The sequence below is a fragment of the Camelina sativa genome, chromosome 10 (genome assembly GCF_000633955.1).
Source record: "Camelina sativa cultivar DH55 chromosome 10, Cs, whole genome shotgun sequence".
NCBI lineage: Eukaryota > Viridiplantae > Streptophyta > Magnoliopsida > Brassicales > Brassicaceae > Camelina > Camelina sativa.
The window spans coordinates 5073383-5100608 of NC_025694.1; the positions used below are offsets into that span (position 1 = coordinate 5073383).

The 27226-nt window shown below is 35.1% G+C and overlaps 3 protein-coding genes across 3 annotated transcripts; 1 reads left to right on the forward strand and 2 right to left on the reverse strand.

Annotated features, from left to right (window-relative positions):
- LOC104717184 (villin-4-like) lies at positions 3614 to 10578 on the reverse strand. Its single transcript, XM_010434720.1, has 23 exons — positions 10202 to 10578; positions 9441 to 9574; positions 9226 to 9325; positions 9033 to 9101; positions 8701 to 8937; positions 8434 to 8611; positions 8215 to 8347; positions 7965 to 8127; positions 7730 to 7877; positions 7376 to 7632; positions 7177 to 7245; positions 7021 to 7089; positions 6777 to 6914; positions 6513 to 6641; positions 6231 to 6378; positions 6118 to 6128; positions 5859 to 5999; positions 5612 to 5740; positions 5454 to 5519; positions 5018 to 5351; positions 4522 to 4760; positions 4277 to 4427; positions 3614 to 4173 (listed from the first exon to the last, which is right to left on the reverse strand). Exons 2-22 carry the CDS (start codon positions 9494 to 9496, stop codon positions 4314 to 4316), a joined length of 2928 nt encoding a protein of 975 aa, XP_010433022.1. The 5' UTR covers positions 9497 to 9574; positions 10202 to 10578; the 3' UTR covers positions 3614 to 4173; positions 4277 to 4313.
- Positions 14293 to 21609, reverse strand: LOC104717185. The gene is made up of 11 exons (XM_010434722.2): positions 21559 to 21609; positions 21223 to 21463; positions 19476 to 21072; positions 18034 to 19392; positions 17612 to 17934; positions 15990 to 17488; positions 15348 to 15795; positions 15099 to 15252; positions 14835 to 14938; positions 14613 to 14704; positions 14293 to 14497 (listed from the first exon to the last, which is right to left on the reverse strand). The coding sequence occupies exons 2-11, from the start codon at positions 21447 to 21449 to the stop codon at positions 14421 to 14423; spliced, it is 5880 nt and encodes a 1959-aa protein (XP_010433024.1). The 5' UTR covers positions 21450 to 21463; positions 21559 to 21609; the 3' UTR covers positions 14293 to 14420.
- Positions 23670 to 25928, forward strand: LOC104717186 (GDSL esterase/lipase At4g30140-like). Its single transcript, XM_010434723.1, has 5 exons — positions 23670 to 24066; positions 24678 to 24802; positions 24898 to 25122; positions 25244 to 25484; positions 25584 to 25928. Exons 1-5 carry the CDS (start codon positions 23817 to 23819, stop codon positions 25787 to 25789), a joined length of 1047 nt encoding a protein of 348 aa, XP_010433025.1. The 5' UTR covers positions 23670 to 23816; the 3' UTR covers positions 25790 to 25928.

The window sequence follows — 27226 nt, forward strand, 5'->3', positions numbered from 1 at the left end:
GGAATTGAACTTGTAATATTTAGAAAGCACTATTTACAATAAATTACAAATATTATAGACAAATTGACTTATACACATGAGACACATAAATTCAAATCTATGAATAATAATATCAATTCTCCTATTTTAATAATCTGTCAAATTATCAAATTGTAAATGATGCATATCTAAAAATTAAAACTTTAAATTTAATTATTTGTATGACATGTTATAAAATATTTTAGAGATATCATTATAGGTTGAAAATACAACATTACAATTGTTCTATAGAATTGAGCTTTAGGAGAAACATACACTATTATATCAGTATATATATATATATATTTACATAATTATTAATTTATGATATTATTGAGACCATATTTTATAAGGAGATTTCGAAAAAATTATTATTTTATTATCTTATCGAATATTGTTAATTTTTACACTGGCCCGACTTGGGACCAGCAAAATTTATTAATTTATAGTATTTATTAATTTATAGAGTATTAATTTATAGAGGTTTTACTGTATAACAGAACACTTTGCTGTACACCAAATAATTAAAGGAAACATTCAATTCTCAACTTCTGCAAAAAGAAACTACAGAGTCTATTTGTTTTTAGAAGGAAACTCACTAAATAAAATATTACTTTTTGAAACCAAATTTCCTCAATTTGATAGCAAAATAACCCCAAGAATAAATAAAATCAAAAGAAGACTCAAAGGTCAAACCTATGACCTGAAGAAGAAACAATCCCAAAATATGAAGAAGAAAAAATATAAAAATAATCTCAGCCATCAAACTGAAAAAAAAAATGGAGCCTGAAGTAAAGAGAAACAAGCAAACAAATGATGAAAACAAATCAGAAAGATTTGAAAGAGAAGAAAGAAAAAAAAATTAGAGGAAAAAGAAAAATGGAGATCTTACATCAAAAGGACTAGTGACTGCCAATATGAATGATGACAATATGTTAATAATTGCTATAGATATGTAGTTGTGACTTCTCGCGTGGGTTGAATATTAGTTTTGTGTTGATGATCCAGTTAAAGTGTAAACTATAAAGGTTCCTATGGTAGATATATAATTATCGTTTAGAGTACGACAAGCTAAAAAAGCCTAATTTCATTAGTGTTCGTTAAGACGTCCAACTATAGAGAGATGTGGCAGTATGTGATGAGTCTGGTAACTTCTCGCGCGGGTTGAATATTAGTTTACATACCAAAGAATTCAAACTCTGAATTTCTTGAGATCCACCACTAAAAATAAGTTTCGCATAAGTAAAAAAGATTTGGTCAATCACTTAGTTGGCATCTGAATTATCTGATCAAAGTGTTTTTAAAGTAATAATGCTCAAAATCAATATGATATTAAAAGTCTTTGACGCCTCTAAGGCGTCGTCACATCACATGACATCTAACCATGATTGAAGAAAACGACAACGTTCAAAGAGATGATAAAAACACAAAAAAAAAAACGCCCACACACACGCAAAGAGATGATAAACAAGTTCAAAGACTTGTTAACTTACAGTTGTTAACTTACAAATCAAAGTGTCTTAAAACAGTCATAATTTCAGACCAAACAAGTTCCACAACTAGGATATGGTTTTCCAAGATACTTGACTTATTAACTTACATAAAAATAGTCTCAAAACACATTCTTAAATTAAGGTCCACAAACAAGTTCCACAGCTAGCATATAGTGCTCTAGACACACTTACCAAGATCTAAGCTCTTGTTTAGTTGATAGATAAGAAAGGGACACAGAAGTCAACAAGCAGTTTTGTTGGCCCTATCACCTGAATGGTGTCACCAATACATTGTGGAAACGTAAGCATTTGGCTGTAAGACACTTTGATAAGTGCAGTCTTCTTCTTGTACCATACTTTCACAGTTGCAACAATCTCTTCCTCGACCATCCCCACTGCAACTATAATCACATCTCTAAGCCCAACATACCGTGATTCATAACCTGGCGGGGCTTGGAAATTTTCCTACCACATACAAAAAGGAAAAAAAAAAAGATTGAACAATATTAAAACAAAAACATTAACATTCATCTCTGAAAATTTTGAAATTCAACTAAACAACACACTTACATTGACAAGAGAATCAATCTCCGGACTCCACATATGCAGTTTTCCTCCCACAGGTTGACGATGCAACAACAGAAGATTAACTAGTCCAACTAAATCCTTAGCTTCAGCAACTTTTCCTTTCAAGGAAACGCGAGTTATGTGAGAAGCAGATGATGGTGGAGGCGGAACCATACACCCCAAACGTGGCCAAAGACCTTCTTTGGGAATCCCTTCTTTCAAAGCATAAGCAAGGGCATCTTTCACAGTGAGCACAGAGCGTTGCCCGTCTTCCTTCTTGGGACAAGCGTTATCCACCAAGAACTGAGCTGAGTAGCGAGTTCACTCAGTGTCGAGGTTAACTTTAAGCCGTGCACAGCTTATCAGTTCCGCTGCTAACAAAGCCGCAGATTGAGACGCATCTGACAAAGACAAGAAACACAAATGAAAATGAATCCAATGCCTGTTGTTGTAGTCACTTCAAATTCCTCTTTCAAAGGATGAGATTCAACGAGGAGTATAAGACTATCCAGATAAAAACCAGATCACAGCATGATGCAAAGCAAGAAAGTAAAATATCTCTCAAAGATTCAAGATTTTGATAAGTTACCGTAATCTTCTTGCGCATTCATTGCTCGTTCGCAATCAGGGTGACAGGGGGCGGAGGAGGCCATCTTGAATTACTTAGGGATCCCTACACACATAATATGAAATTTGCATACAAAAAGATCTCAGAAGCGAATCCAAAGTGGCAAAATCATAATCAAGCAGACAAAGACATTCAGATAAACAAAATAAGAGCGAGACCCAGCAAAAAAAACACGAAACCAAGAGTTAACAACTAGCAAAACATGTGACATCAACATAACCATTTCTTCTGTAGTTGCAGAGAAAGATCGTCGAAAAGAGAAAGCTTTCCGAGTAAACCAAACTAACGATTGTCTTTTGACACATAATAACTCTAACCCTAACAGAAGGATAAGGATTCAACCATCATTCATCCAAGAAAAACAAGTTAAAACCCTAAAAAACGTAACTCAAAAAAAGTTCACACTGAGAAGGCCAAATCACAAGCAAAACCTCGAAACAAACCACAAAACAAGCTAAACTGAGAAACAAAATCGAGAGAGAGAGAGAGAGAGAGTTACCGGAGGAGACACTCAGAGAGAGTGAGAGAGACAACAAACGGCGGAATCAGAAACAGTGGTGTGGTCACAGTCGCAGTCGCCCGAAGCAAATTAGAGAAAGTTCCCAAATGTCACACGGAACCCTACGAAACGATGTCGGGTTTGAGACTTCAACTCTTACTCCTCAAAACTATGCCGTTTTATGACCACCAATGTTATTATGTCCTTAAACGACACTGTTTTCAAGAAAATACTAGTACTATTTGACAAGTCAATATGGTACCATAAGAATCTGAAGTTAAAAACAAAAAAAAGGTAACTTTGTAATCAATTCTAAACGTACTTATTAAGTGGGTAATACGTTCTTTCTTTTTAAGTTAACAAGCGTTATTTCTATAATTTAGAGAAAATGTAGTAACCACATACAAATATAATCTGAAGTTTAAAAAAGCACTTCAGGTATAACAGAACACATTTTAGTTTGAACACTTTGCTGTACACCAAATAGTTTTAACACTCAAAATACTTCTCAACATCTGCAAAAAGAAATTACAGAGTCTATTTGTTCTTAGAAGGAAACTCACTAAATAAAAATTTTCTTTTTGAAACCAAATTTCCTCAATTTGATAGCAAAATAACCCCAAGAATAAATAAAATCAAAGAAGACTCAAGGTCAAAACCTGTGACCTGAAGAAGAAATAATCCCAAAATATGAAGAAGAGAAAAAAGGAAAAAAAACTAATCTCAGCCATCAATACTAAAAGAAAAAAAGGGAGACTGAAGTAAGGAGGAACAAGCAAACAGATGATGGAAACAAATCAGAAAGATTTGAAGGAGAAGAAGAAGAAAGAAAATTAGAGGGAAAAGAAAAAAACTGCTCTGGGTTGTTTTTTTTAAACAAGCCATGAAATAATGTATTAAGCTTCTTATGGGGAGCAGAAGCAGCTTAAAATGCACTGACACTGTCCCTTGAAATCTTCTCCTTATAGCTGAAACCATAAGAAAAACCAAAACAACATTTCACCATACTGTATATTGTCTGTCAAAGAAAAAGACGTATGTTATTGTTCGGTTTGGGACTGTCTCTGTTACCGGATTTTATGATGGAGAGAAGAAGGAAGATTGTTTCTCAGAAAAGCTGAACAGCCATTTTGAATTTGTTCTGTTTCCATTTAGGCAGCTTGTAGAAAGCTTCTTTTGTCATCCCGAATTTCTCCTTGAACTCCTCTGATGAAAGGTATGCCTATCACAGAGAGACCAAGAACTGTTAAGATCTTCTTCTTTCATTGAAATAATTCTCACTTACAAATGAAATTTTGTTGTTGTTTTGAACTTACCTCTCTCCTTGTTACATCAATGTCTGAGACAGGGTCAGTGGAAGTTGTCTTGAGACGTTCATAAGGGTGAGATGGTAAATCTTCCTCGTCTTCGACTCCTTCTTTAGCATCTTCTTGAATTGTCAGAGATTCTATCCTGCTGCTCATCGATTTCTCCTCATCCTTGTCATTTACCTTTTTCTCTTCCTGATCTTTTGAGTTCGATTCTGGCGCTGGAGACTCAGCTGTCTTCGGGCTCGCTTCATGTCCAATTAAAATAAAAACCTCAATACTCAAAAGTAAAAACAAGAGAAGTAGATCTCTCTAAACCAAGATGCAAAAAAAGATAGAAACTTGCGGAGAGATCATCACTCTGCAAATATGTGAATTCAACAACAAAGAGGATAAAGATTGAAACTCTTAGATGAACGCTCTGCGAAAATGTATATACCTAAACAAAGATGATATATTCACACTTTCAGATTATTTATTCAGCAAAAATGTTTGTAAAGTACACCTTTGAGTGGTTTTGGAATGGAAGGTTCTTGAGGAGGTGTTTTTTCGAAAAGTGCACTACGAGAAGCAATGGCTGAAGACTTGGGAGCGGAAGCAAACTTTGAGGAGTCAGGAGTAACAGATCTCGGGTAGAGTTTCCTAACTACTGGGGGAGGAGTTGAGAGGTTTCTTGCATTTTGGCTCTCAAACGTTGCTGCAAGTGCATTGAACGCTGGAGATCTGCCCCTCACGCGAACCCTGTCTGGACTAAAGGACATGCTTCTTGACCGCTGCTGCGACTTGTCAGGAACGCTGGCACGGCCACCATATGAAGCTGGGGTTCTTCGTTTCGGTTTCTAATTAACAAAGTCACAATAGAGAAGAATGAGCAAACAAAATTTAAAAAGCATACTCTGAGGAAACATCAGTCAAAAGGAAAAAGCGAGAAGAGTCTTTACATCTGCAACTGGAGTTCCACCATTTTTAACAATTTTGAGTTTTCTTTGGAATGAGTTTCCATGCATCTGTAAACAAAAAGAAAGTGCTTAACCCTTTGTCAAGGATTCCTTCCGTGCTTATATCTCGGGAAAATCGATTGAAGTTGATAGGCACTTACGGCAGATTTTGAGGAATCCCAAGAAGTGAAAAACCGGGTGAAAAATGACGGCTCACCACCTTCCATGATCACATATACAGGGGCTTCAGGGGATAACTTTTCCAGGAGAGAATCTTTCTCGATAAATTTCTAAAGAAACAAACGGTATAAATGAGAAACTTGCCAAAACATTTCAGGATCTTTTGAGACTAATTCTCTCTAACATTAAGGCAGGATTTTGTTTGAAATGTATCTAAAAATATCTGACCTCTCCAATAGTTAAAGCTAGCAACTTGGTCTTTGGGGCTACTTCATGGCCAACCCAGACAAAGATTTCTGAGTGACAGTCTATGATAAATATATCTTCAGTCATCAAGTCATCCTGTGTGAAGTTATATATCTCTGTCACCTGCCAAAAGATCACCATAAAAAAACATCACTTGGGATTAAGCCACATTACAAAGGGTTGTCCAATTATGATTGCATAGATATTTGGTGACAAAAAGAGATTTTTGAAGTATACGCACCTTCAGAATTTCTGGAACAATTTGGATTTCAGCAATGAAGAGAAAAAAAAAACAGAGTCATTGTCATTTTAGGCTTAAAAATTATGGGACAAAAGAAATATAATCATTTGTACCTTTTGTGAATGTACATGAGAATACGTGAGGGTCATGCTCCGGTTCCTTTGTGAGCTTTTGGCTCGAATATTCAACTTTGCCTCCTAATAACTCCCAGAACTGTTCTGATTCTGAACCTTCCTTTTGTGCTCTAGTCTGTAGATTTGGCTGAACAAAATAAAACATAATAGATGCTGCTTAGGGTACAATTGAAACATAATTACGAGTCTTATAATTGAGCTTTACTAATTATGATTGACACATAATTGACTTATCCTTATAAAGATTAAAACTTTTCTTACCTTAATCAGATCGAGCTGCCTTTCGACGAGTTCTTGGTCAGTTGAGGTTGATAAATTTCCAGCCCAAGTAAAGACTGAAGAATCATTATGTAGTATATAACAGTATGAAGAGTTCAACGATGAAGCAACCTGTTTATGTAAATAGACAATACATTAGAAGCCATGAAGATTTATGTCTTAAATCATCTGTGACCTCGATATGGTTCGCACTTCTCAATGATTCTACAGTATTAAACATTGAAGAATGGGAAAATTGACATATACCGGGTCAACTTGTATGGCTTGCATATCATCCGGACCAGACCCTTGAATGCGGAATAGAGCAAGACCATTCTCATTGTATGTATCATCATCAACTTCTTTCTCGGCTATGTGTTTCTTGTATCCACTGCTAATACCACCCTGTGAAAATTAACAGATCGGTATCGGAAACAAAATCAGCAATTTTGTATATATTCAAACATGGATGATAAAACAAAACCACATGACAAAATTAATTTTGCCAAACCTTAAAAACGATAAAGCTTTGCATAATCACAAAGAATTGAACAGGTTCCTTTCCTTCATAGATGCGAGCCTAAGACAAGAGAGTGAAAAGGTTCGGGAAAAAGGAAGATAAAATCCAATGGTATAGACTCTTAGAATGGGTGCAGAAGAAGATTACTTGGGCTGGGACAAATTTCATTGACTCAACCATTTTGCTTGCCATAGAGACTGCAGAACCTCTTTCTTCCTACACATGATCACAAACTGAAAAATTAAACCTACTTGCCACTTGCAAGTTCTTGCTTCAACATATACATCGACAGAATATGTGTGACACAATCATGTAAGAATTTGCTTCTGTTATTTGGAGAGCTCACCTCCACACTTTGTTTGCCGAACCACGTTCCTATAAGAACTTCTTCTTTTTCTTCTCCTGGATAAGAATACTGGAAAACATAGCAATCCCCACTGTAGAATTTTGAATGATCAGCAGTTTGAAGGAGAGCCTTTTCCTGTCCATTCACACGCCAAACCTGCAGATTTCCCGTGCAATCGATGAAAGTTTGAGGCTCTTCTTTAGGCGGAGCAGCTTTCATCAGGCCTCTCACATTTACTCCTTGTCGTTGCAAAAGAGCTGCTCAACAAAATGACACAAGAAAAATACCCGATAACAGTTCAACTACGTGTCAGTATTCAAAACCATAATTCAATTTGAGTTCAGGATTACGGACCAGCAACTCTGCCTCTACCATCCTCTGAAACAGTTGTATTAGTTTCTTTAGTCCAAGATTCAAACTTTGATCGAAATGAAACGGTTTCAAATCCTTCTATTATGCGGATCATTTGTGATTTGGGTCGTTCAGATGAACGGATCATTTCCTGTATGGCTCTACTAACATCAGCAAACATAATCGCATACAACAAAATATATTATGTCTTTCTTTCGATTTTATAAAGAATACTTACTTCTGTTGCTCCACTCGCAATTTTTCTATCATCAAGAGAAGTGGTTCTTCCCATCCAAACAAAGAATTCAATTCCACAATCAAGAATGTAACACTTGTTTGTATCCAGCATCTCCCTCTTCAACGAATCTCCCTCAACAGGATTTGCCTGACCCTTCTCGACACTACAAATTCAGTAAAGAAAATTGTGTTCATCCGAAGCATTATAGGCTCCAAATATATGTATATGTACAATGACAAGAAGAAGTTACCAAAATAATTTGGTGGTATCGGAATTATAAGTTTTGTCTTCATCATTAGCTGTTTTCCTAGGTAGCGGAGCAAAACCACCAAAGAAACCCCAAAATTCTCCACTATCAGCATCAGCCATAAGTTTCCCATCCTCTGCAAATGAAAAGTATGCAATTAGAGACCAAAACAAAGAGATAATGGAGATACTAATCCATAATCAAACTGCTTGGCTCACTAACCAACTGTAGCAACTTCACATGTCCCATCATGGTAAGTATCTTTGATGTACTGAACCACTTCCAATGCTTTTGCTCTCTCTTGGATACTTGAATTGGATCCATTGAATTGGAAAATCTTGGACTTTGTGTCAAGAATGTATATATCGTCATGGTTTAAAGAACTCCGAGCAAAAGGAACCTGTAATCAGTTTAGACCATTAGTGTATGACTTCAAAGTGAGATCAAAGATAACAGATAAAGGAACCAAAAAAGTGTAGTGGGACTTGCCTCTTTGACATGGACAACATGTTTTCCTCTGCAGACGAACAAGCGAGTAGTATGTTCTTCAGCTTCCACATGTTTGAATCCTGATGCTACTCCACCTTCTTGAGGAATGATACATGGTTTAAAATAAGACAAGAACTTCTCGGTTTCGTGGCCTTGAACTTCCCGATATTGAACTGCACGACCTCCAAGAGCAGCATCTAATTCAACTGTCTTAACTGCAGCAGTCCCGGCTTCATCCTAGTTTTTTTATTCAAAATTATCATCTTCTCTTAAACTTTCCCAACATTCTACGAAAGTAAGAAAGAAAGGAGAAATATTAACAGGGGCTTTACCTGAGAGGTATCTTTACCAAGCCAGTAATGGATATCATGGCGCAATGCACCAGTTTTTAACGCCGTTGTCTGGTCACAAAAGATCAACCACCAGAAATAAATAAATTTAACCAAGACTCTTGACGAAAACCATCGTAAGTCGTAACATGGCTATAAGGAAACAAAAGAGAAGCCGTTACTAGGCTTTGTTTACCTTCAATATAATGTAAGAATCTCCGGTGAAAAACTTCCCAATAGAAGATTGAGGAATGAGGGTTGGGCGAAAATTCTCGATACGCCATACTTCAATACCTCTATGTTATTTGTCAAGGAGAATAGCATGCAGAGATTAAAACAAAAAAAAAGTATCGTAAGGTGAACATAGCATCTTTACTCTAAGAGTCATTTGACATTGTAATTGAAGGATACGCTTTTTGTCCAGCTCCTTGGAAAGCAGGATCCAAATCTCTCATAGAAACAGACATAATTCAGCAGTCTTTAACCAGTTTCTCCAACTTATGAACGCCGCAGCAATGATAGAGAAGAAGACTTAATAAAAAAACCTATGAGACAAGAGCAATGCAAACCAATTCTATCAAATACAAGGAATGAGAAAAAAAGAGAGTTCTTGTAACAATGCATAGTTCAGATTGGATTCAGCTAATGAATAGACCAGAAACCAAAAAAGAAAAAAACCAAAATTTTTCTAATCTAAACAAGTCAGAATCCACAAGGTCAACATCATTCATCTCAAGTCAATCACTGTCAAAATGCATTATGGGTCTAGGTAGACCGCAATAACACTGAAATTGATGTTACATTGGAAGTAGGGTTTATGTAAAAGTTTCAACTCCCCAGGACCAACACATAGATTAAAAATAGATGAAACCGAAGCAACAATTCCATTGAACATCATCATACAACATGCTCACCGAACCAAACATGAACAACATCATAATACCCAAAGATCAATAAAGATCAAGGATTGATGCTCTCTCTCTCTCTCTCTCTCTCTCTCTCTCTCTCTCTCTCACTAATTAAAAAAAAAACAAACTAAACCTTTGGCTTAACCAATCAGATCAACGCAACTCTTAGAACTAATCTAATCAAAGATAAAATCCAACAACAACAAAAAACCCAGAAACTGAAAAAAAATCGAATATAATCAAAAAAACGTTTCAGTAATTTACCTTACACAAATCAACTATTCAGCTCCAAGCCCAGATCCAATCTGATTACCAAAAAAAATTGCAACAAAAAAATAAAAACACAAACTTTGTAGTCAAAAAAATGTCTTCTCCTCAGGGAGATGAACAACAACAACAGAGAAGCAGAGGAAAAAAGAAAAGTGAAAGCGAGAGAGAGAGAGAGAATTGAATTGAAAGCTTTATTTAGAGAGAGAAAGTGATAAACAAAATTGAAGTCTTTAGACAGAAAGAGAGAGAAAGAAAGAGGTTGGAGGGAATAATGGGAAGCCAGGCGTGCTTATCACTAACCCAAACACCCAGAGAGAGAGAGAGAGAGGAGAAAGAGGGAAGAAGAACCCATCAACTGTAAAATTCTTCTTTCTTCATTATACAAAATATCAAAAATTCAGCTCTACGAATAAAATTAAACCTTTGGATGATAATTAGAAGAAGAAAAAAAAAAAAAATCGAAACTTTTTTTTACGGTTACTTTGGTTGGTGATTTTTTTTATGTCGTTGCCACTTCTGACCATATTAAAAACAGTGTTGTAATGAATATGAGAGATTTGGCGCAAACATAACCCATATAATAAAATTTAGTTTTGATACGATCCACTCACTAATTAATGTTTTTGACTACATATAACCTCAGGTTGATAACAACAAATCCCAGTCTCTTCCTTTTTTTTTTGTAATCAAAACAATTAAATCTCTTTTAGATATGTAATTAAAACTCACAATGAATATGGTCACATCTCTTTATTTTTTATTTACAGCTAAGCAAATTTGTTATTTTCCATAACGTCAAAACTTTATTTTTCTTATGCCGTTACTAATTCAGATTAAGGTTAAGGTTTATGAACGTAATTATTAGTTTATACAGAAAAAAAAAGAAGAACAAGAACAAGAACAAACAAAAGGTACTGTTTACCTTTAACTTTAAGGCTGTTTTGTCATACCTTTATTTCTCTCTCTATTTTTTCCGGTCTTCTTCGTTTAACAAATAATACTAGTTTCAAGCTTTTTGATGATTGATTACAAATGAAATGGGTTTGTTTCATGAGTTTAGAGAAAGAAAATAAAGTCTTATGATGATTAAATAGCTTTCTTTAGGTGATTAATTTAGACCAATCTTAGTTGGCAGCAAAAAGATTTGACTACATTTCTGATCATTTTATTAAATTGAACTATCTTTGATAACTAGTTTATTATCTTTTGCTTAGGGGTGTCTTACATGAGTTGTACTTAATATTTTTTTCTATCTTTTTTTTTTCTTTTTTTGGTTAAAGAATATTTTTTTCTATCTTAAAATATATTTCCTTGATATATATATATCCTTTGTTTCATAAGGATTCATTTTTTCAATTCTCATAAATATTAAAAACATTTAATAATTAACTTCTTTGAATCCATTTTATTTTACAAATATTTCTGAGAATTAAATTTTGTTTGATTTATTTTAATTGTTTTGCCAACAATAATTCAATTATATTTTATTTGACATCTATTTAATTAATATGGAGTAGATAAAAATATATTATTAAACAATGAAACACATTTTCTTTAAACGAAAAAGTCAATCTTCACAAAACAAAGCGTGTAATTAAAAATAATATAAATAAAACAGTTTGGTATGATTCATGTTTTTTGCGAGTCTAAGTTCTCTAATGTTGAACTATAATTTTATTCATATTCTCGAATGCTATTCATCCCATTAAAATCTAAACAATATGTTATTATCTCTAATAATAATATCACTCTCTTACTTATATATTGACCCAAAAAAACTTATTTTCTTGTAACTATCAAGAAATTGCTAAACCACACATATACAATATGTATGTGTAGGTTTGCAGCCTATTATGAGAATTTTAAGTCAAATTCATCAAGGATTAAAGAAAAAACAAGATTTATGATTTTATTTTTTTTAACTAAGAAAAAAACAAGATTTAAATGGAAAATGTAACAACAGAAAAGGAAAGAGATAGAAAGATGGAATACAGGAATATTCTTTTTCAGAAATTAGGACCACTTTATCTATAGATTTCACTGTGTGTTGGTAACTTGGGATATATAGTTTCCTACTTTGGTCAAAATACAATTTTCCCATCTGCTTCTTACTTCAAATCGTGACTATACATACGTGCATTACTTGTGATCGGGTCAAATTAAAGGCTTTATATATAAGTTCTGGCTAAAAATATATCCTAGTTTTTCACACATATCAGGAAAAGTAAAACAAAAACTTCTAAATTAACATATATATGATTAGTTACACGTCCACAACATACAGAGATAATCATAGAAAACTTAGATATTAATCAGATAATGAGTAAAGTTATAAACATTTAGCATAAACGTTCGTTGCCGGGATAACCAAAATGAACATAATATAATATGGAGTATTTCCCAAATTATAATATGTTTCCACTTTGTTCATGTGTGTTAGCGTGATACATATACAGTAAAACCTCTATAAATTAATAATATCGGGACCATGAAATTTTATTAATTTATAAATATTTTAATTTATTGATAAATTAATAATTAATAATTTATCGATAAATTAATAAAATATTAATTTATGAATAAAAATTTTTATCAAAAATTCAGAGTTTAGAAGAAATTGCTATTACTATTTTTCAAGGTGATGATGTAGTTGAAGAAGATATGACGGTACCTTTAGAACCAATTACACGTAAGGAAGCAATTATCGCGTCAAGAACTCTCTATAATTTTTAGATGCGATTTGAGAACACAACACCAGAAGTTTTTGATGCAGTCAGAAAGATTAGAGATGCTCTCCAACAAGAATGCAAATTCAAGAACAAACAAACAACAATAGATTCATATTTCACTAGATTTTCTTAGATATATATATACTAGTTTATTTGATTATTAATTTATGATATTGATGAGACCATATTTTTACATGGGATTTTCAAAAAAAATATTAATTTATTATTTTATCGAATAGTGTCCAAAATTACACTAGTCCCAATTTGAGACTGGAGAAATTTATTAATTTATAGAGATTATTAATTTACCGAGTATTAATTTATAGAGGTTCTACCGTATATATATATATAGAAATAACAGCATATAAAAATCATAAATGTGCTCAATAATTGTGGTGTTAGACTGTTAGTTTAGGGTTGGGCACGTATCGTAATGACATTTTTACCGTCTCAAAATAATAGCAATGCATAAATTTTATACAATCGATACTTTTTGTTTATACCAGCAATTTTTTTATATCTTTTTTTTACTCTTCTAGTATATAAATCGTGTACGTTACAAAGCTGACTATACAATCTATATATATCGAGATAGTACAACGCGGGCGGAGATAATGAATGTTTCTTTTTGGGGTAAGAGAATAAATGATTATGTTGTCTTTTAAGTTTCAAGAAATCTATACATCAAACTAAACTTTTATATCTCAGAATAAAAATAATGACAAATATCAAAAACCGTCCAAAGTAAAGTACACACTTTCGGCTCCCAATATTATATGATGGATTCGACTACAAGGACAATGACTTGGTCAATTTCATTCACAACGACCATTGTTTGTATGTATAAGCCGCTGGCACCGTGAAAACTTATTGTCGGAGCCGCCGAGAATCGTCGGAGATACTACATGGTTTGACAATCGTTGGGAAATATCTTGTTTAAAAATAAAAATTTAATTATTTATAAGTTCCTAGCAAAGAATGTGATGGTTTAGTGGCAGACAAGAATCAATATATATATATATATATATATATGGTTAGCGTAAGTCATGTTTTTATTATCGATTACATATTTTCTCCAACAACAAAAAAAATTATCAATTTGACATAAACCATTACCATCTTTCAACACAAAGACAACGCAAGGGCAAGAGTCTGCCAAACAATTCTTCATACTTCAAAAGTCTTAAAGACATTTATTGCGCAAATTAAAAGTCTTAAGATATCTAAGTTTTTTCTTTTTTTTTGCTTTCATTGAGCAGTCTAATTTTTAATGAAGACAGATTATTATAATTTTCTTTAATATCTAAGAACAGTTTTGTGAAACATCATCATCATTATCATATTAGGAAAAACACATGGTTTGGATTTTATTGTAATTTTCATATAGGAATGCAATAAGAACAAAACTGACCATAGTCTGGTCTAGAGTCTATGCCCAACTTTACAACTTTTACAAGAAAAGCAGAAAACTAATTGTAATTGTTCTAGACTTTTCCATGGTACTTGAAATTCAGCTTGTAGTCTTGTTGCAGAGTTGCTAGAGAGTTTCTACAAGGACCTTCTGCAGAATAACAAAGAAAGACGAGAGACAAACAAATTATGTCCCAAACCGATTCCAGCATGCATTATTAGAACATTAATGATGTGACAAGTAAAAAAAAAGAAAAGGTCTGTACCGCCAAATACTGTATGGAGATATTGAAGATCGTTAGGTGAGCAAGAGTCTATAAGAGCACACACACCAGGTCTTAAAGCTTCATCTACCTCCCTGCAAAAGTTGTAAAATCAATTAACTCTTATCTACTTACGCTGGTGGCATCCTTAAACTTGAGGACAAACACCATTAAGCCATTTCTGGAGTATATGTAAGAAGAGAGAGAAAGGGAGAAGACTGTTACCTTTTGAGACCCGTCTTAAGAGGTCCATAACCGGAAGAAACCCATATGTAACTTGACAAGAACTTGAAACAATGCTGTCCAAAGACCTCCTTCTGTTGTCTTAGCTGCATTCCAGTTGGTTTTAGAGCAAAAATGAGACACAGTTGTAGAAACAAAAGTTCTAAACTAAGTTGACACCTTAAGAGTCCACAAGATTGTTGAAAACTGATATAGGTTTTACATTCTCAAACCCAAAAGGAAGAAATGGTAGATGCAGTGACGTACCTCTTCATAGATCCTCCGGAGGAAACAAGCACATCTAATTCCCTCTTCCACTTCCCATGAATCATAATTGCCCAATTTATATCCTGCCGACTCCAAACAATAAAGAAGCGCAGAGACAGATTCTTGGAGGGTAGCAATGGACCCCTCAGTTTCACTAGATGTTGATATTCACAGCACGAAATCAGATCAGTTCTAAGATAGTGAAGTTTAACAGGACTCTGTGAGTAAGCAAAATAAAACTCTACTTACCTCTTATGATGCTTAACAGCTGTATATAATAGTCGGCAGCATGCAGCATACAGGCTCATCGAGAATTTCTGGTCTACTTGAAGATCTTTTGAGCTTCCTAACAGATCGTGTTGCTCATCATCCTGACGTAACAAATTTCCATCTAGAACCGAGAATCCCACCCTTGGTATTATCTGAAGGTAATCTCGAAAAATTGCTCCGGGAATATGTATGGATTGGCTTATGTGTGATGAATCCATCTGAAACAAAGCGTGTTTCCCTGCTATTCTTATCAAGACTTCAACACACATGAGAATTACTGACCCAGCATCCGGAGAATTGGCACCTTCGTTGCCAACAACTGCATTTGTGAAGAAAATAAATGGACTCTGCATGTGAGCCATGATACCGAACACTGCAGATATTAAGCCTTGGATGTGCCTTTTAACCACATTCAAACGTTTGCGACCTACAAAACATAACAGACAATATTGATACCTTAAGCAAAAATAACAAAATTTGGATTCACAATGTGTCTGAATCATACTACACATCATCCAACGGCAAGAAATGGCAGCAAGATTCGTTTCATTACTGTAAATTCACTATTACAACTATTAATATCAAGATTACTTAGATTGCTTTCGGAAAACATTTTTTTACCTGTGGCATGTTCCAGAATTAGGTCCAGACAGTCAAGACCAGCAGCAGCGGTTTCAGAGATTCTGCCCCCATCTCTGTTTCCAGTCTTTATGCAATAGATAGCTGGGCACTCTTCCCATACTCCAACTAGTGATCTTTCTATAGCCTGTACTCCAGAAAATAAGTGTAACTCTGAGGAACTATGTATAAAAACTATAAATGACATCCTGAGCCTCTGCTTTAATTCATCCAACCAGTGCAATCCGTGAGACTGATTTTTTGCTAATAACAGTTGCTTCGCATGGATTGCATTAGTACCAAATCCTGTCTCGTGAGATTCCAAGGTGGCCTCTTTTCCTTGTAGTGATATGCATTTCCCAATCACCTTCAGGTGCAACTCAATCAACTTTGAATACAGATCTTGGTATAATGAAGGGTTAGATAAGCAGAATTGGCTCCCTAATTCTTCAAGAACTTTCACTGCACCATCCAACCAAATAAATGAGAATTCAACCGGTACCTCGCTCATGTCTGCGAATTCAGACAGTAGATCATTTGAAATGCCCGTGAGAACAGAGACAAATGTAGGTGAGAAGGTAATGCCATCAATCTGCAGATTTAGCCTTAGGATAGCAGCAGAAGCAATTAACAGATGCCTGAGTGCCAACACTTTTTCCGAAGTATCACCCTTTATCATGCTCTCAATAATTTTCTTTTTCACATCAGTAGTCTCTACTACGTCACCATACATACCAATTGAACCCTCGGTCCCATCAAACAATATGGTCCAGTTAATCTTTGTTTGGATTTCCCGCAGCCAATCACCACTTAAAAACAGACACTGTGCAAATACCTCAATAAAATTGCTAAGCACATATACAATGCGGGAAAGCTTCGAGAACTGTTCTGATTTCCATTTCAGTTTTGTGTTTTGATGATTCTTATGCATATCTCTGTGACCCACTGCAGATGCTAATCCCCACAACAATCCACTAAAACAAGAAATTATAGGTGTTAACTTGTTCAGTATCAGCGTCTCACATTCAAAGGCTGTTTTCTCATCCCTAGAGGTAACCCTCAAAGCATTTAGTAAAGTTTCTGCCTGTTCTGTCAAACTCTCAAATATAAGGTCCCCTTGTCCAGCTCCGTCCGAAAGTTCTGATGAAATGAGTTGTTTATCAGACAATGGTAGTGCCTTGCTGAACTGATATTTACTTACGGTTAGAAACATATATGATGTGTGATCCATCAAAGAAAAGAGAGCGTCCCTTGCTTTTCCTGTAAATTCATTCCTAAATCTCACTTGACAAGTAACCACAGCTTGTGCTGATTTGAAAAGCCAAGAAGCCAACAACGAACTATTTGATAAAGGTAACTTGGAAGCTCCTAGCACCTTGTCGCAAGAAACCATAACAATACTTTTCAAAGTTTTTCTGCAAGTGATGAACAGACTGAAAAGGTTTTGCATATCACCCGGAGACAGCTTGTTCAAACATCTCAACATGCTAAAAACTATAAACCTACAAGAAATATTGACAGAAGTAAAAGTTGTTAAAATCTTTGCCAAAGAAATTTAAGATAACCAACACGCCTTACTACAGTAAAGGTACAGAAAATAGCATATGCTATATACTAATAGTTACCTCTCGAGGTCGAGAACATAACTTGCATGAAGTTGGAATGATTTCTTATTCATATACTCCTTGGGCATCCCACGTAAAAGATTTAGCAAATTTTGACAAGCTGTGAACTTCGGATTGTCCACCTGTGACACATGTGCTTCTAGAAAGGCTTCTGATTGAAGCTTTCCCGGTAAATTGGCAATTGCCATTTCAAGCAAGATCAACGCCTCCGACCAATCTGACGGTGAATCAAAGTTAACTTCTTCCGTAAAATCCATGAAAAAACTTTCTGCTGTCATTTTTAGTACGTGAGAGAAACTCGGCGCCAGATATCTGCGAACAAACTAATCAAAAAACTCAAATAAATTTCTGGATATAAGCTCTTAAAGATCCGAAATAAAAAATTGAAAAGGATAATTTTGCACCAAAGAAAGATGACTTACTTCATGCTCATAAAGTACTGAATCAAAAAGAAGTCTTAACGAGAACTGTTCCAACCGTAATTTCTTCTTTTGACTGCCGTTGTCTACATTATTCTCCCAGTCAGGAGTAGACATACCCACTCCGTTCAATATTGACGGAACAGAACTACCTATTAGCTGAGACAGAAAATTCTTCAATTTCTTTTTTCCTGCATGGGGGCACCAAAGATCAATATGCTGGCTAAGAACCCACAAACGCAAAGCAGGCAAACACTTTCGGTTGATGCCAGAAAACCTGAGAATCCACTGGTCAGTGTCTTCTATCATTTCTAAAGTTCCAACATCAGCAAATCCTGATATGATGTTGTTACCTAAAAGGAAATCAGTAAGCTCTTCTCCTTCACGCTTAAGAACTGATACATGCTTGAGCATTGTACCATGTATCTGTGACACATAATCAAGTGATTTGATGTGCCTGTTCAAATCAACAAGTCTCTGAAGAGTGACTCTATACAATAAATATATCAGCAAACAGCAATCTGCACTGTCACCCTTCAGGTAAATAGCTGAAATGTGTTTAATGATGTCGACAATGGAAGCTGAAGGTTGAGAGATCAATGAAAAATAGCCCTCATAATTCCAGCTTTTCTCTTTTATCCAATCACTTCCGCAACGAGCTGCAACAGAGTCGCCCTTAATACCAGCCATATCTTTTTGTTTTTTGGGAGGCATAAGACTAGTCACCTGCCTATATAAGCTTCTGGAAGACATGTAAATACGCAAGACAAAAACAATAAACAAGCGCACAGACTTTCTGTAGGTCGCTCTCTTCCTTTTAGCCATTATAATGTCCAAACGCATTTCCGTGACAGCAGAAAAGAAATTTTCAATGCAATCTGAGTCTGAAGAAACCAGATGAGTTAAGGATGGACTGATGAGGTCCAGCAGATCTTTCATGGACTGGCCAACAAGGATACTATTACCTGTTGTAATAGTTAGTGAGTCGAGAATAAGTGAATATATATCAGACAAAGATCCGGCCAAGAATGCTGCCACTGGTCCATCTTGTGCTCCAGCAGTTGTTGAGCAACAAACTTTTTTTACCCACATCATGGTTTCTGATATATCTGTTGCCAAGCTCGTGATACAACCACTTGCTTGGCCTTCTGGTATCACTTTGATAGCTCTATGTATAACATGTCTTAAATCTTGAGATGACAAGAGCTTTTCCACTGATTTTTCACTTCTTTCTAAAGGGAACACAGTTGTTAGAGGAAGATCTCCAGCGTCAATCATCTCATCATTATCACCATCAGCAGGTGTTACAACAGGTATCACAAGCCTTACAGCTTTGCACAGGGAAACTACAGCAACACTTACCTACATCATCAGGGAAAAATTAGCATTCTTCAGAAGGAAAATAACAACATGACAACCACTCAAAGAATAAATTTTTGACAAACCTGGCGGAGGTCACTATATAGATTTATCAGCTGACATCCAAGACCAAGTAACAATGACGTCAACGGGCAGTCGTCTTCTGAATTCTCTGGTGACAAACTACTAAACTCCAGGAAAGAGAGAATGATTAGCCACAAAGTAACTAAATCACTCTCAATGACTTCGTATTCAATTTGTAACAGGTAGCCTATTGCAGTTACTAGCTCCTTGGCTAACAAAACATGCATCTCTGACGCATCATTATATGGATAATGAATTTTTAACTGAGAAGCAACTGAAACTATTGTTTCGAAGATCTTCTTGAAAAAAACAGAGCAAGCTCCTCCAGATGCATCCTCTGTCTTCACATATATTCGCTCATGAGCAAAGTGGAACAGCAAACTATTAGCTGTTTTAATAACACAACACAAATCAGCCAATAGAGGAGCCATTTCAGAGAAAGATTGTTTATATTCATCGACCTTGAGTAATATAGGTCCCATAAGATGCAGGAAGAAATCAAAAAGTGATTTCCGTGTCTCCAGGCGGAGGGCACTTGTGCAATGACTTTTTGCAGAAGACTCATTATCATTTCTAGCTGTGTCTTGCAGCTTCCATGGCCTTTCTGCTTGCCCGGAAGTTGAGGCCGTTGACGTCATGCCTTCCTGCAACTGATTTGAATCTCCTTGTTGTTTTATCACTCTGTTAATAAACAACCTAAATAATGACCCCATACAGTTCAGCTCCAACTCCTCCTTCATAAATAACATGTTCTCGTACTTAATAAAGAAATGCCGATGATAGCTTTGCACCATATTTTCCGCTCCGCCCAGGCCTAAGAACCCATCAATATGAGCTGAATGGAACAAAGCCAGAGATAATATTTCTTGAATCAACTTCAGCAACGTTCTTTCCATATCCGCGTGCTTGTCCTCGCTGAGGTTTAATAGACCCAACACATCCAAGAATGGCTCAAAAAGCTTGTCCAGAAAATCACGAAACCCGTTCTTCCCGTTCTTCTTAGTAGTTGGATGGGTCATCAAGAACTTAGAGAATGGCTCAAGAACCAAGCAAGAGAACTGAAGAATATACCTATCACCAAGACTATCCTTCATATTCTCTGCAAGAACTTTATGCGTGAGCATCAGAACTGGTTCAACAGTTGGAATCCACAAGTCTAAATTGTCGCTGGACATGCTACTTTTAGATGAAAACAACAAGCCTAGACAATCAACCACAGAGCTGTAAACTTTAAAACCATCACCATTACGGAAACCGACCTCCGAATACAAAGACCTGTTCAGTGCAGCTAAAACATTTTCCGTGAAAAACCTAATAGCGTTTAAAAGATTTCTTGGCAAACTAAAAGAGACGCCCAAGATTGATGACTGCTTCAAGCAGAAGCTGAAGATCTCCCAACACCTGAAGTCCAAAGCTGGTTGAGAATCAAACTCACCCGTCAGGGAATGATTCTTTTCTTTAGAAATCAACAGTGACATGATCCAGTCGATGAGAAACACAATCGGCCGCGATATATTAACCGCTTGACACTCTTCACCCTCGTCAGTCCCATCTTCTCCTCCATAACCTTTAACAAAACTGTAAGCCAATCCCACCTTCCTGCAAATCATCATATTCCTTTAGAACCACAAAACATATCCAGCTAAAAATTTCACAAATGTTAAGCAGAGTACTAAAAAAAATTGGTACTTTTTTGCAAATGTTATCCAAAGTCACAAACTTTAACGAAATATAAAGTATACAACTTACTCTTGCTCGCTCAATTCTTTGCTCTGCAACGAAAGTATAAGCTTAAGGTTCTTCCATTGACGCTCTTCAGCAATAACCTCCGTAACCGTTTCCGTTTGGTCACACGGTTTGGTTTCTACTACTACCTCAATCGGAGAACCATCAACTTGATGGGTTTTACTTTTAGGGTTCTTCTTCGTCTTCTTCGAGGGTTTAGATTGCTTCGGACTCGTACCTTTCCTTTTCATCTTCCAAGGTCCGTCTAGTGAATTGGGTTAGAGGAGAAGAAGAAGAGTGATTTGATTATATAAGGCGGCAATTAAAAGGAGAGTGTATGAGAGACACCTTAAACCCTACCGGTGACCGACAAACAAATCGACGGCGACGGATACTAAAACCCTCGGAAGTTCCAACCTTTGATTGTTTATTTTTTCGCCCTACCTTCCAAAATATTTGTCGTTCGGTTCGGTTAGTTCGGTTATTTAGATTTTTGGCCAAATTAAACCGAAATTACTAAGAAATTTGGATAATATCGGTTTGTTCTGTGAATTTTGGTTAATTCGGTTTTGTATTTCTAAATTGATATAACCAAAGATTTTCTGTTTTAAAAAGTAACCAAAGATTGCAAGTGGGGTGTGGTTTCTTTTTGAAAGTAAGGAAAACTAAAAAATTGTCTTTTCAATAGTCAACTCTAAAGTCATCATAACTAAAAAGACTTTTAACAATGATAAAATTGTGATCAACTTGAATCTAATTTTAGTAGGGTGTTTAGAGAATTAAAATTGCGAGACTTTTCGTAAGAAACACTTAATAGACTTAATTATTGCAATGAACCTCTATAAAAGGAAAATGTGTGTTATCATCCATCTACAAATTATTAAATTGGTTGAGTGTTAAAACTGGAGAATGGTTAATCATATCATCGTTTAGGGCCACTCACATGTTATCTCTTTTCTATCATTGATGTTTCTATCACTGTAATATCATCTGGTCCATCTCTAAATATAAAGAACTACAGTTACATCATCACTGAGACAAATCGATAATGAAAAGTCGTCTATCAAAGTTTATGGTTACAACAAGTTGACAAAAAAAGAAGGGGCAAATGGCCAACTCATTCAAAACAGAACTGTTTTTATTATTTTACCGAACCTAAATCAGGGGATGTTATATTTAATTTGCATATAGTAGAATAAACATATTGTATGTTGAGTATACGGTATAACCTTCTTAATACGGCATTTTTTGTAACCCTTTATGATAATTTACCAATTAGCTAACTCAATATGTCATTTTCTTTTCTATTCTTAAATGATTATGATATATATATATACATATATAGCTTACTTACTTTTTTGCAAAATAAACTTCTATATACATTGTACATACACTTACACTACAATTAATATTGAGAGATATAGATGAATGAATGTATGGTTAGGTTTCATTTGCATTTGGTGGAATCTGGCATACCTTAACCAAACTTTTTGCATGGGCTTGTTTAGTTTGAGAGATTTTGTCTTGGCACTTTTTTAGTCAAGAGAAGAATTTGTAGTTACATATTTGAGTTTCATAACGTACTGCTTATTTATTTTGTAATTTTAAATATTTATATTTTTTGTTCTTCTGAATTTGTGTTTAATATTTATTGGCATAAAATACATATTACTTATTGTTACAAACAATTTAATTCAAACCTAAATATTTTAGAATAATTTACATATTCTCCTCCATTTCTTAGAAGTTAATCATTGCCGATGTATATGTTTGAAACATATATTACGTGCACGTATTTATTATAAATCATTTGTAAAAGGCCACTTTAGTTTTCCTTTTTTTTTTTTGAACAAAGGCCACTTTAGTTTTCCTTTTTTTTTTTGAACAAAGGCCACTTTAGTTTTCTAAACGTTGAAATTCCAATTGATAATATATATATTTTTTAAAAAAAATTGGACGTTTCGATTCAGTGGCTGGTCAAATTGTTTAGATCTACCGTCTAGGATAGTCCTACTATTGTACGTAGTAAGCTTTTTGAAGGTTCTCTCGTATACAAATTGAGACGTATGTCGTAATGCAGTTTGTTCCAGATCAGAGATTGCGTATTGAAAAAACATTTTAAAATCTATTTACTTTTTTTCTTTACTATTATGTAAAGCTTTCTGAAACTATCGTATTCTTTGTATAAATTTGTTCTTAAAAATACATTCGATATAATAATCAATATTTTGACTGGAGGCTTAAATTTACATGTATAGTAAATCAGATAGATTGATTATCATTTCTAAAAGAATTAGATCAATCTTAATTCATGCAAAGAAAACGAAAATAAATAATCAACACGTCCACACCTCATATAGATAATGATAATTAAAAGGAAGCGATCTTAATTCATGCAAAGAAAAAATATATAAATTTCCAAGTCTCCCTTAATTCACTCAGCCTCGTGCTATATATAGTGGCATAGTTTCTTAATTATCGAAGCAATCCATTTAAGTAAGTAACTAACCATCTAGAGTTGCAAATCTCGTCCATATATATAGCCAACCTTTTTCTTTCTCTCTCATCAAGCTAGCTTTCTCCCTCCTTATTTTTCGTATAATCCGATTTGCCTAAAAATGGTCGAGGGAGAGTCCAAGGCATTATGGTTTATTGTGGCCACCGTGTTAGCAGCCGCAGTGGTCACACCAGCGGCGCATGGACAGCAAGCGCCGTGTTACTTCGTGTTTGGAGACTCTGTCTTCGACAACGGTAACAACAATGCCTTGAACACCTTGGCAAAGGTCAACTATTTACCTTATGGTATAGATTTTCCCCAAGGTCCAACCGGTCGGTTTAGCAACGGTCGGAATATTCCAGACGTTATCGGTTAGTTTTCATACCGGCTTTCTTGATTTTAGTTAGATAAAATTCCATTTTTTGCTTACATTATTCGATTAGCAACTAACTACTATGTCATCATATAGCAGATCATACATGACAAGGTTCCTTTAGAAAAGAAAAAAATCCATAAATTATAAAGATATTTGTTAGTATTATTAAATTGTATATATGAACTTATACATGAACTTATTTTATTCTTTGACCAGCAAAATGGAAAACTTTTCTGATTCAAGATATGTTTTTAGTCTTTATTGTTAAAACATATTTTTTTATTAAACTTTAAATACTTAAATCTAAATAAATACAACATTTTATGTTTTATTTTCTAAAATTATCACCAAAATCCTAAACATTTAAACATATATACCACAAAATTTGAAGGATTCCAAAAATTTCAGTCAGACTTTATAATTTTTCCAGAAAGACAAAAAAAAAGTATTATATTTGGTACAAAAATTTATTGTTGTAATATTCAGCAGTATTTAAAAAAAAAGTTACGATAAAATGATTAAAGGAATCAAAGCTATCAGATTAATAATTTGATATACAAGCGTTCTGTTTTTAGTGTTAACAAAGTTGGACTATTTTTATTCTAGCTGAGCTAGTGGGTTTCAATGATTACATTCCACCGTTCGCCGGAGCATCACAGGCACAAGCTAACGTCGGACTCAACTATGCTTCCGGTGCCGGCGGAATCCGCGACGACACCAGCGAAAATATGGTAACAAGTAACAACCCCACCCAAAATGATAAATATATACTACTTAATATGTCCCATGCATATCTAATAGAACTAAATCTTGAAAATACTAATAGGGTGAGCGAATCAGTTTGAGACAGCAAGTAGAGAACCACCAGTCGGCGATCATAAAAGCGCTGGTGCGACGGAGTCGTTTAGAGCAATGCCTATACACAATCAGCATCGGAAGCAACGATTACCTAAACAACTACTTCTTGTCGCCTCCTACAGTTGCTCGTCGTCTATATAATCCTGACCAGTTCGCTCGATCTCTCATACGCCGCTACCGTATCTATTTGCTGGTAAGTATATGTGTATAGTATGACGAGACGAAACAAACAACCCTAAATATTATCATCTGTTACATAATGTTTAGATCACTATATATAACTGTGGCATGCATATGTTTATATGCATGTGTAGCAATTGTACGCATTAGGAGCGAAGAATGTAGCTTTGTTCAGTATCGGTAAGATAGGATGTACGCCACGGGTTGTTGCTACCCTCGGTGGCGGCATTGGCTGCGCAGAAGAAGTGAACCAAGCAGCAAGTATCTTCAACACTTACCTCAAGGCCCTAGTCACAGAATTCAACAACAAATCTGGAGCTAAGTTCACTTATGTTGATACCTTCTCTGGAAATGCTGAAGATTTCGCTGCTCTAGGTAATTCTATACTTAGAAGAAAACGTAACGCGTTTGTTTTTTTATTTAAGACTAATTTGATCAAAAGAAGCAGTAATCATTCATTTGAAAAATTGTTAGGGATTACGGTTGGCGATAGGAGTTGCTGTACGGTTGATCCGGGGGAAGAACTTTGTGCGGCGAACAAACCGGTTTGTCCAGACCGAAACACATACATATTCTGGGATAATGTGCATACCACGGAAATCATTAATGTAGTGGTGGCTAACGCAGCGTATAACGGAACCATAGCTACTCCGTACACCATATCCCAGCTTGTGAATTGAAAAATTAGGGCTTTATAGATCCATTGTAAAACATGGCATAGGCCCTTTACTGTAAACCTGGTCTAGATGGAAACAATCTATCGTAAACACAATAAATATCATATAGACTGAATAATGAATAAAAAGGTTTGTAATAGTTGACCCGAAAAGCAAAAAAAAAAAAAAAGGATTGCAACATTACTAGTTACATACCTCACAATTTAATTTTTTGAAGCTTGATGCAAGTTTTTAAAGACATACACAATAACACAACTAGTGTTTTGCAAGTTTTTTTTTTTTTTTTGGACAAAACTAGTAGTGTTTTGCAAGTTAAAACCTGCAAAATCTCACGATTTAGATTATGACGAGTGGTCCCTTTAGAATATAGAATTACATTTTGGTGAATTGTTGTTAGTGGCCTAATTATAAGTAATGGGCCGTAATTTTAATTTGACGTCAGTTTTAATGGGCCATAACTAGTTATTGTTATATGGTTTAATAACAGAATTTGGACTATCCTAACTCTAATAAGTCATAAGATGATCAACCATAAAAAAAAAAAAAAAATGAGCCCAGGATTGCAAATAAACTGAATTCCTAAGATTTTGTCCACTCTCCACAATCAAGATCGCATCGAATTCGAGTTTACAGTGACCGATCATGAATCATCCATGGAAGACCGTGGATAAGAGTAACCGCTGCTCTGTTTATCGCAGTTGTTCTTTAGTTATCCATGACGCGAGACTCTCAACTTCTCTTTGCGAATGGACCGGTAATGTAAATCTCTTTCCATGAATTCTTTGTACGAAGAGAACGCAAGATTCACCTTTATGTGTTTGTTCTTGATCTTTTATTCTAAATTAGATAGTGATATGGTTTCTAATGAGGTTAGTGTATCAGAATTTATGTTATGTTCATAGAGAGTCCTATAATTGCCAGATCACAAACTGGAAGTCTTACTGAAACTAACTCTTATGTGTCTTAATCATACACACATTGCCATCCATCTAATTAAAAAGATGCAGCTCCCAGGGGTTAAAAAACTAACCTAACATTCCTAAACTTCTTTAACCCAAAGGAAAAAATAAATAAATAAAATGAGAAGTTGAGAATACCAAAGTTTTATTACATCTCAGTTTGCTCTGGCATGGTGTCCTCTGGATGGTTAACGAGCTTCGAGTGTTCATCAGCTGAGCTAATGGAAAACTCAGCGAGTGAGCTCACTGCAACTGACATTCCATGGCAGAGTACTTTAACTGCAATCTCAGCTAGTTTCTCAGCTGTCATCATCTTCTCTTCTTCCACTTTTTCAGCTTCAACAAGCTCCATGCTCTCTTGTCCTGAGTGCTTCCTCGAACCATCTGTTACAGGAGATGGGTCTTCCCTAAGCTGCCTAGCATAGATTGCACCCATCCCAGAGGCAAAGAAATCGAGTTTGTCTATCACCGGCTTCTCGTT

Bases quoted from the DNA above. Each gene is read 5' to 3' on its own strand.
- LOC104717185 (XM_010434722.2), bottom strand. From the start codon at position 21,449: ATGAAAAGGAAAGGTACGAGTCCGAAGCAATCTAAACCCTCGAAGAAG. The intron at 19,393-19,475 runs GTTTGTCAAAAA...CTGATGATGTAG, and splicing joins TATATAGTGACCTCCGCCAG to GTAAGTGTTGCTGTAGTTTC. The intron at 15,796-15,989 runs GTAAAAAAATGT...TATGTTTTGTAG, and splicing joins AATTCTGGAACATGCCACAG to GTCGCAAACGTTTGAATGTG.
- LOC104717184 (XM_010434720.1), bottom strand. From the start codon at position 9,496: ATGTCTGTTTCTATGAGAGATTTGGATCCTGCTTTCCAAGGAGCTGGA. The intron at 8,612-8,700 runs GCAAGTCCCACT...AACTGATTACAG, and splicing joins ATGTTGTCCATGTCAAAGAG to GTTCCTTTTGCTCGGAGTTC. The intron at 7,878-7,964 runs GTAAGTATTCTT...AGAGCCATACAG, and splicing joins TTGCGAGTGGAGCAACAGAA to GAAATGATCCGTTCATCTGA.
- LOC104717186 (XM_010434723.1), top strand. From the start codon at position 23,817: ATGGTCGAGGGAGAGTCCAAGGCATTATGGTTTATTGTGGCCACCGTG. The intron at 25,123-25,243 runs GTAAGTATATGT...ATGCATGTGTAG, and splicing joins GCTACCGTATCTATTTGCTG to CAATTGTACGCATTAGGAGC. The intron at 25,485-25,583 runs GTAATTCTATAC...AAAAATTGTTAG, and splicing joins TGAAGATTTCGCTGCTCTAG to GGATTACGGTTGGCGATAGG.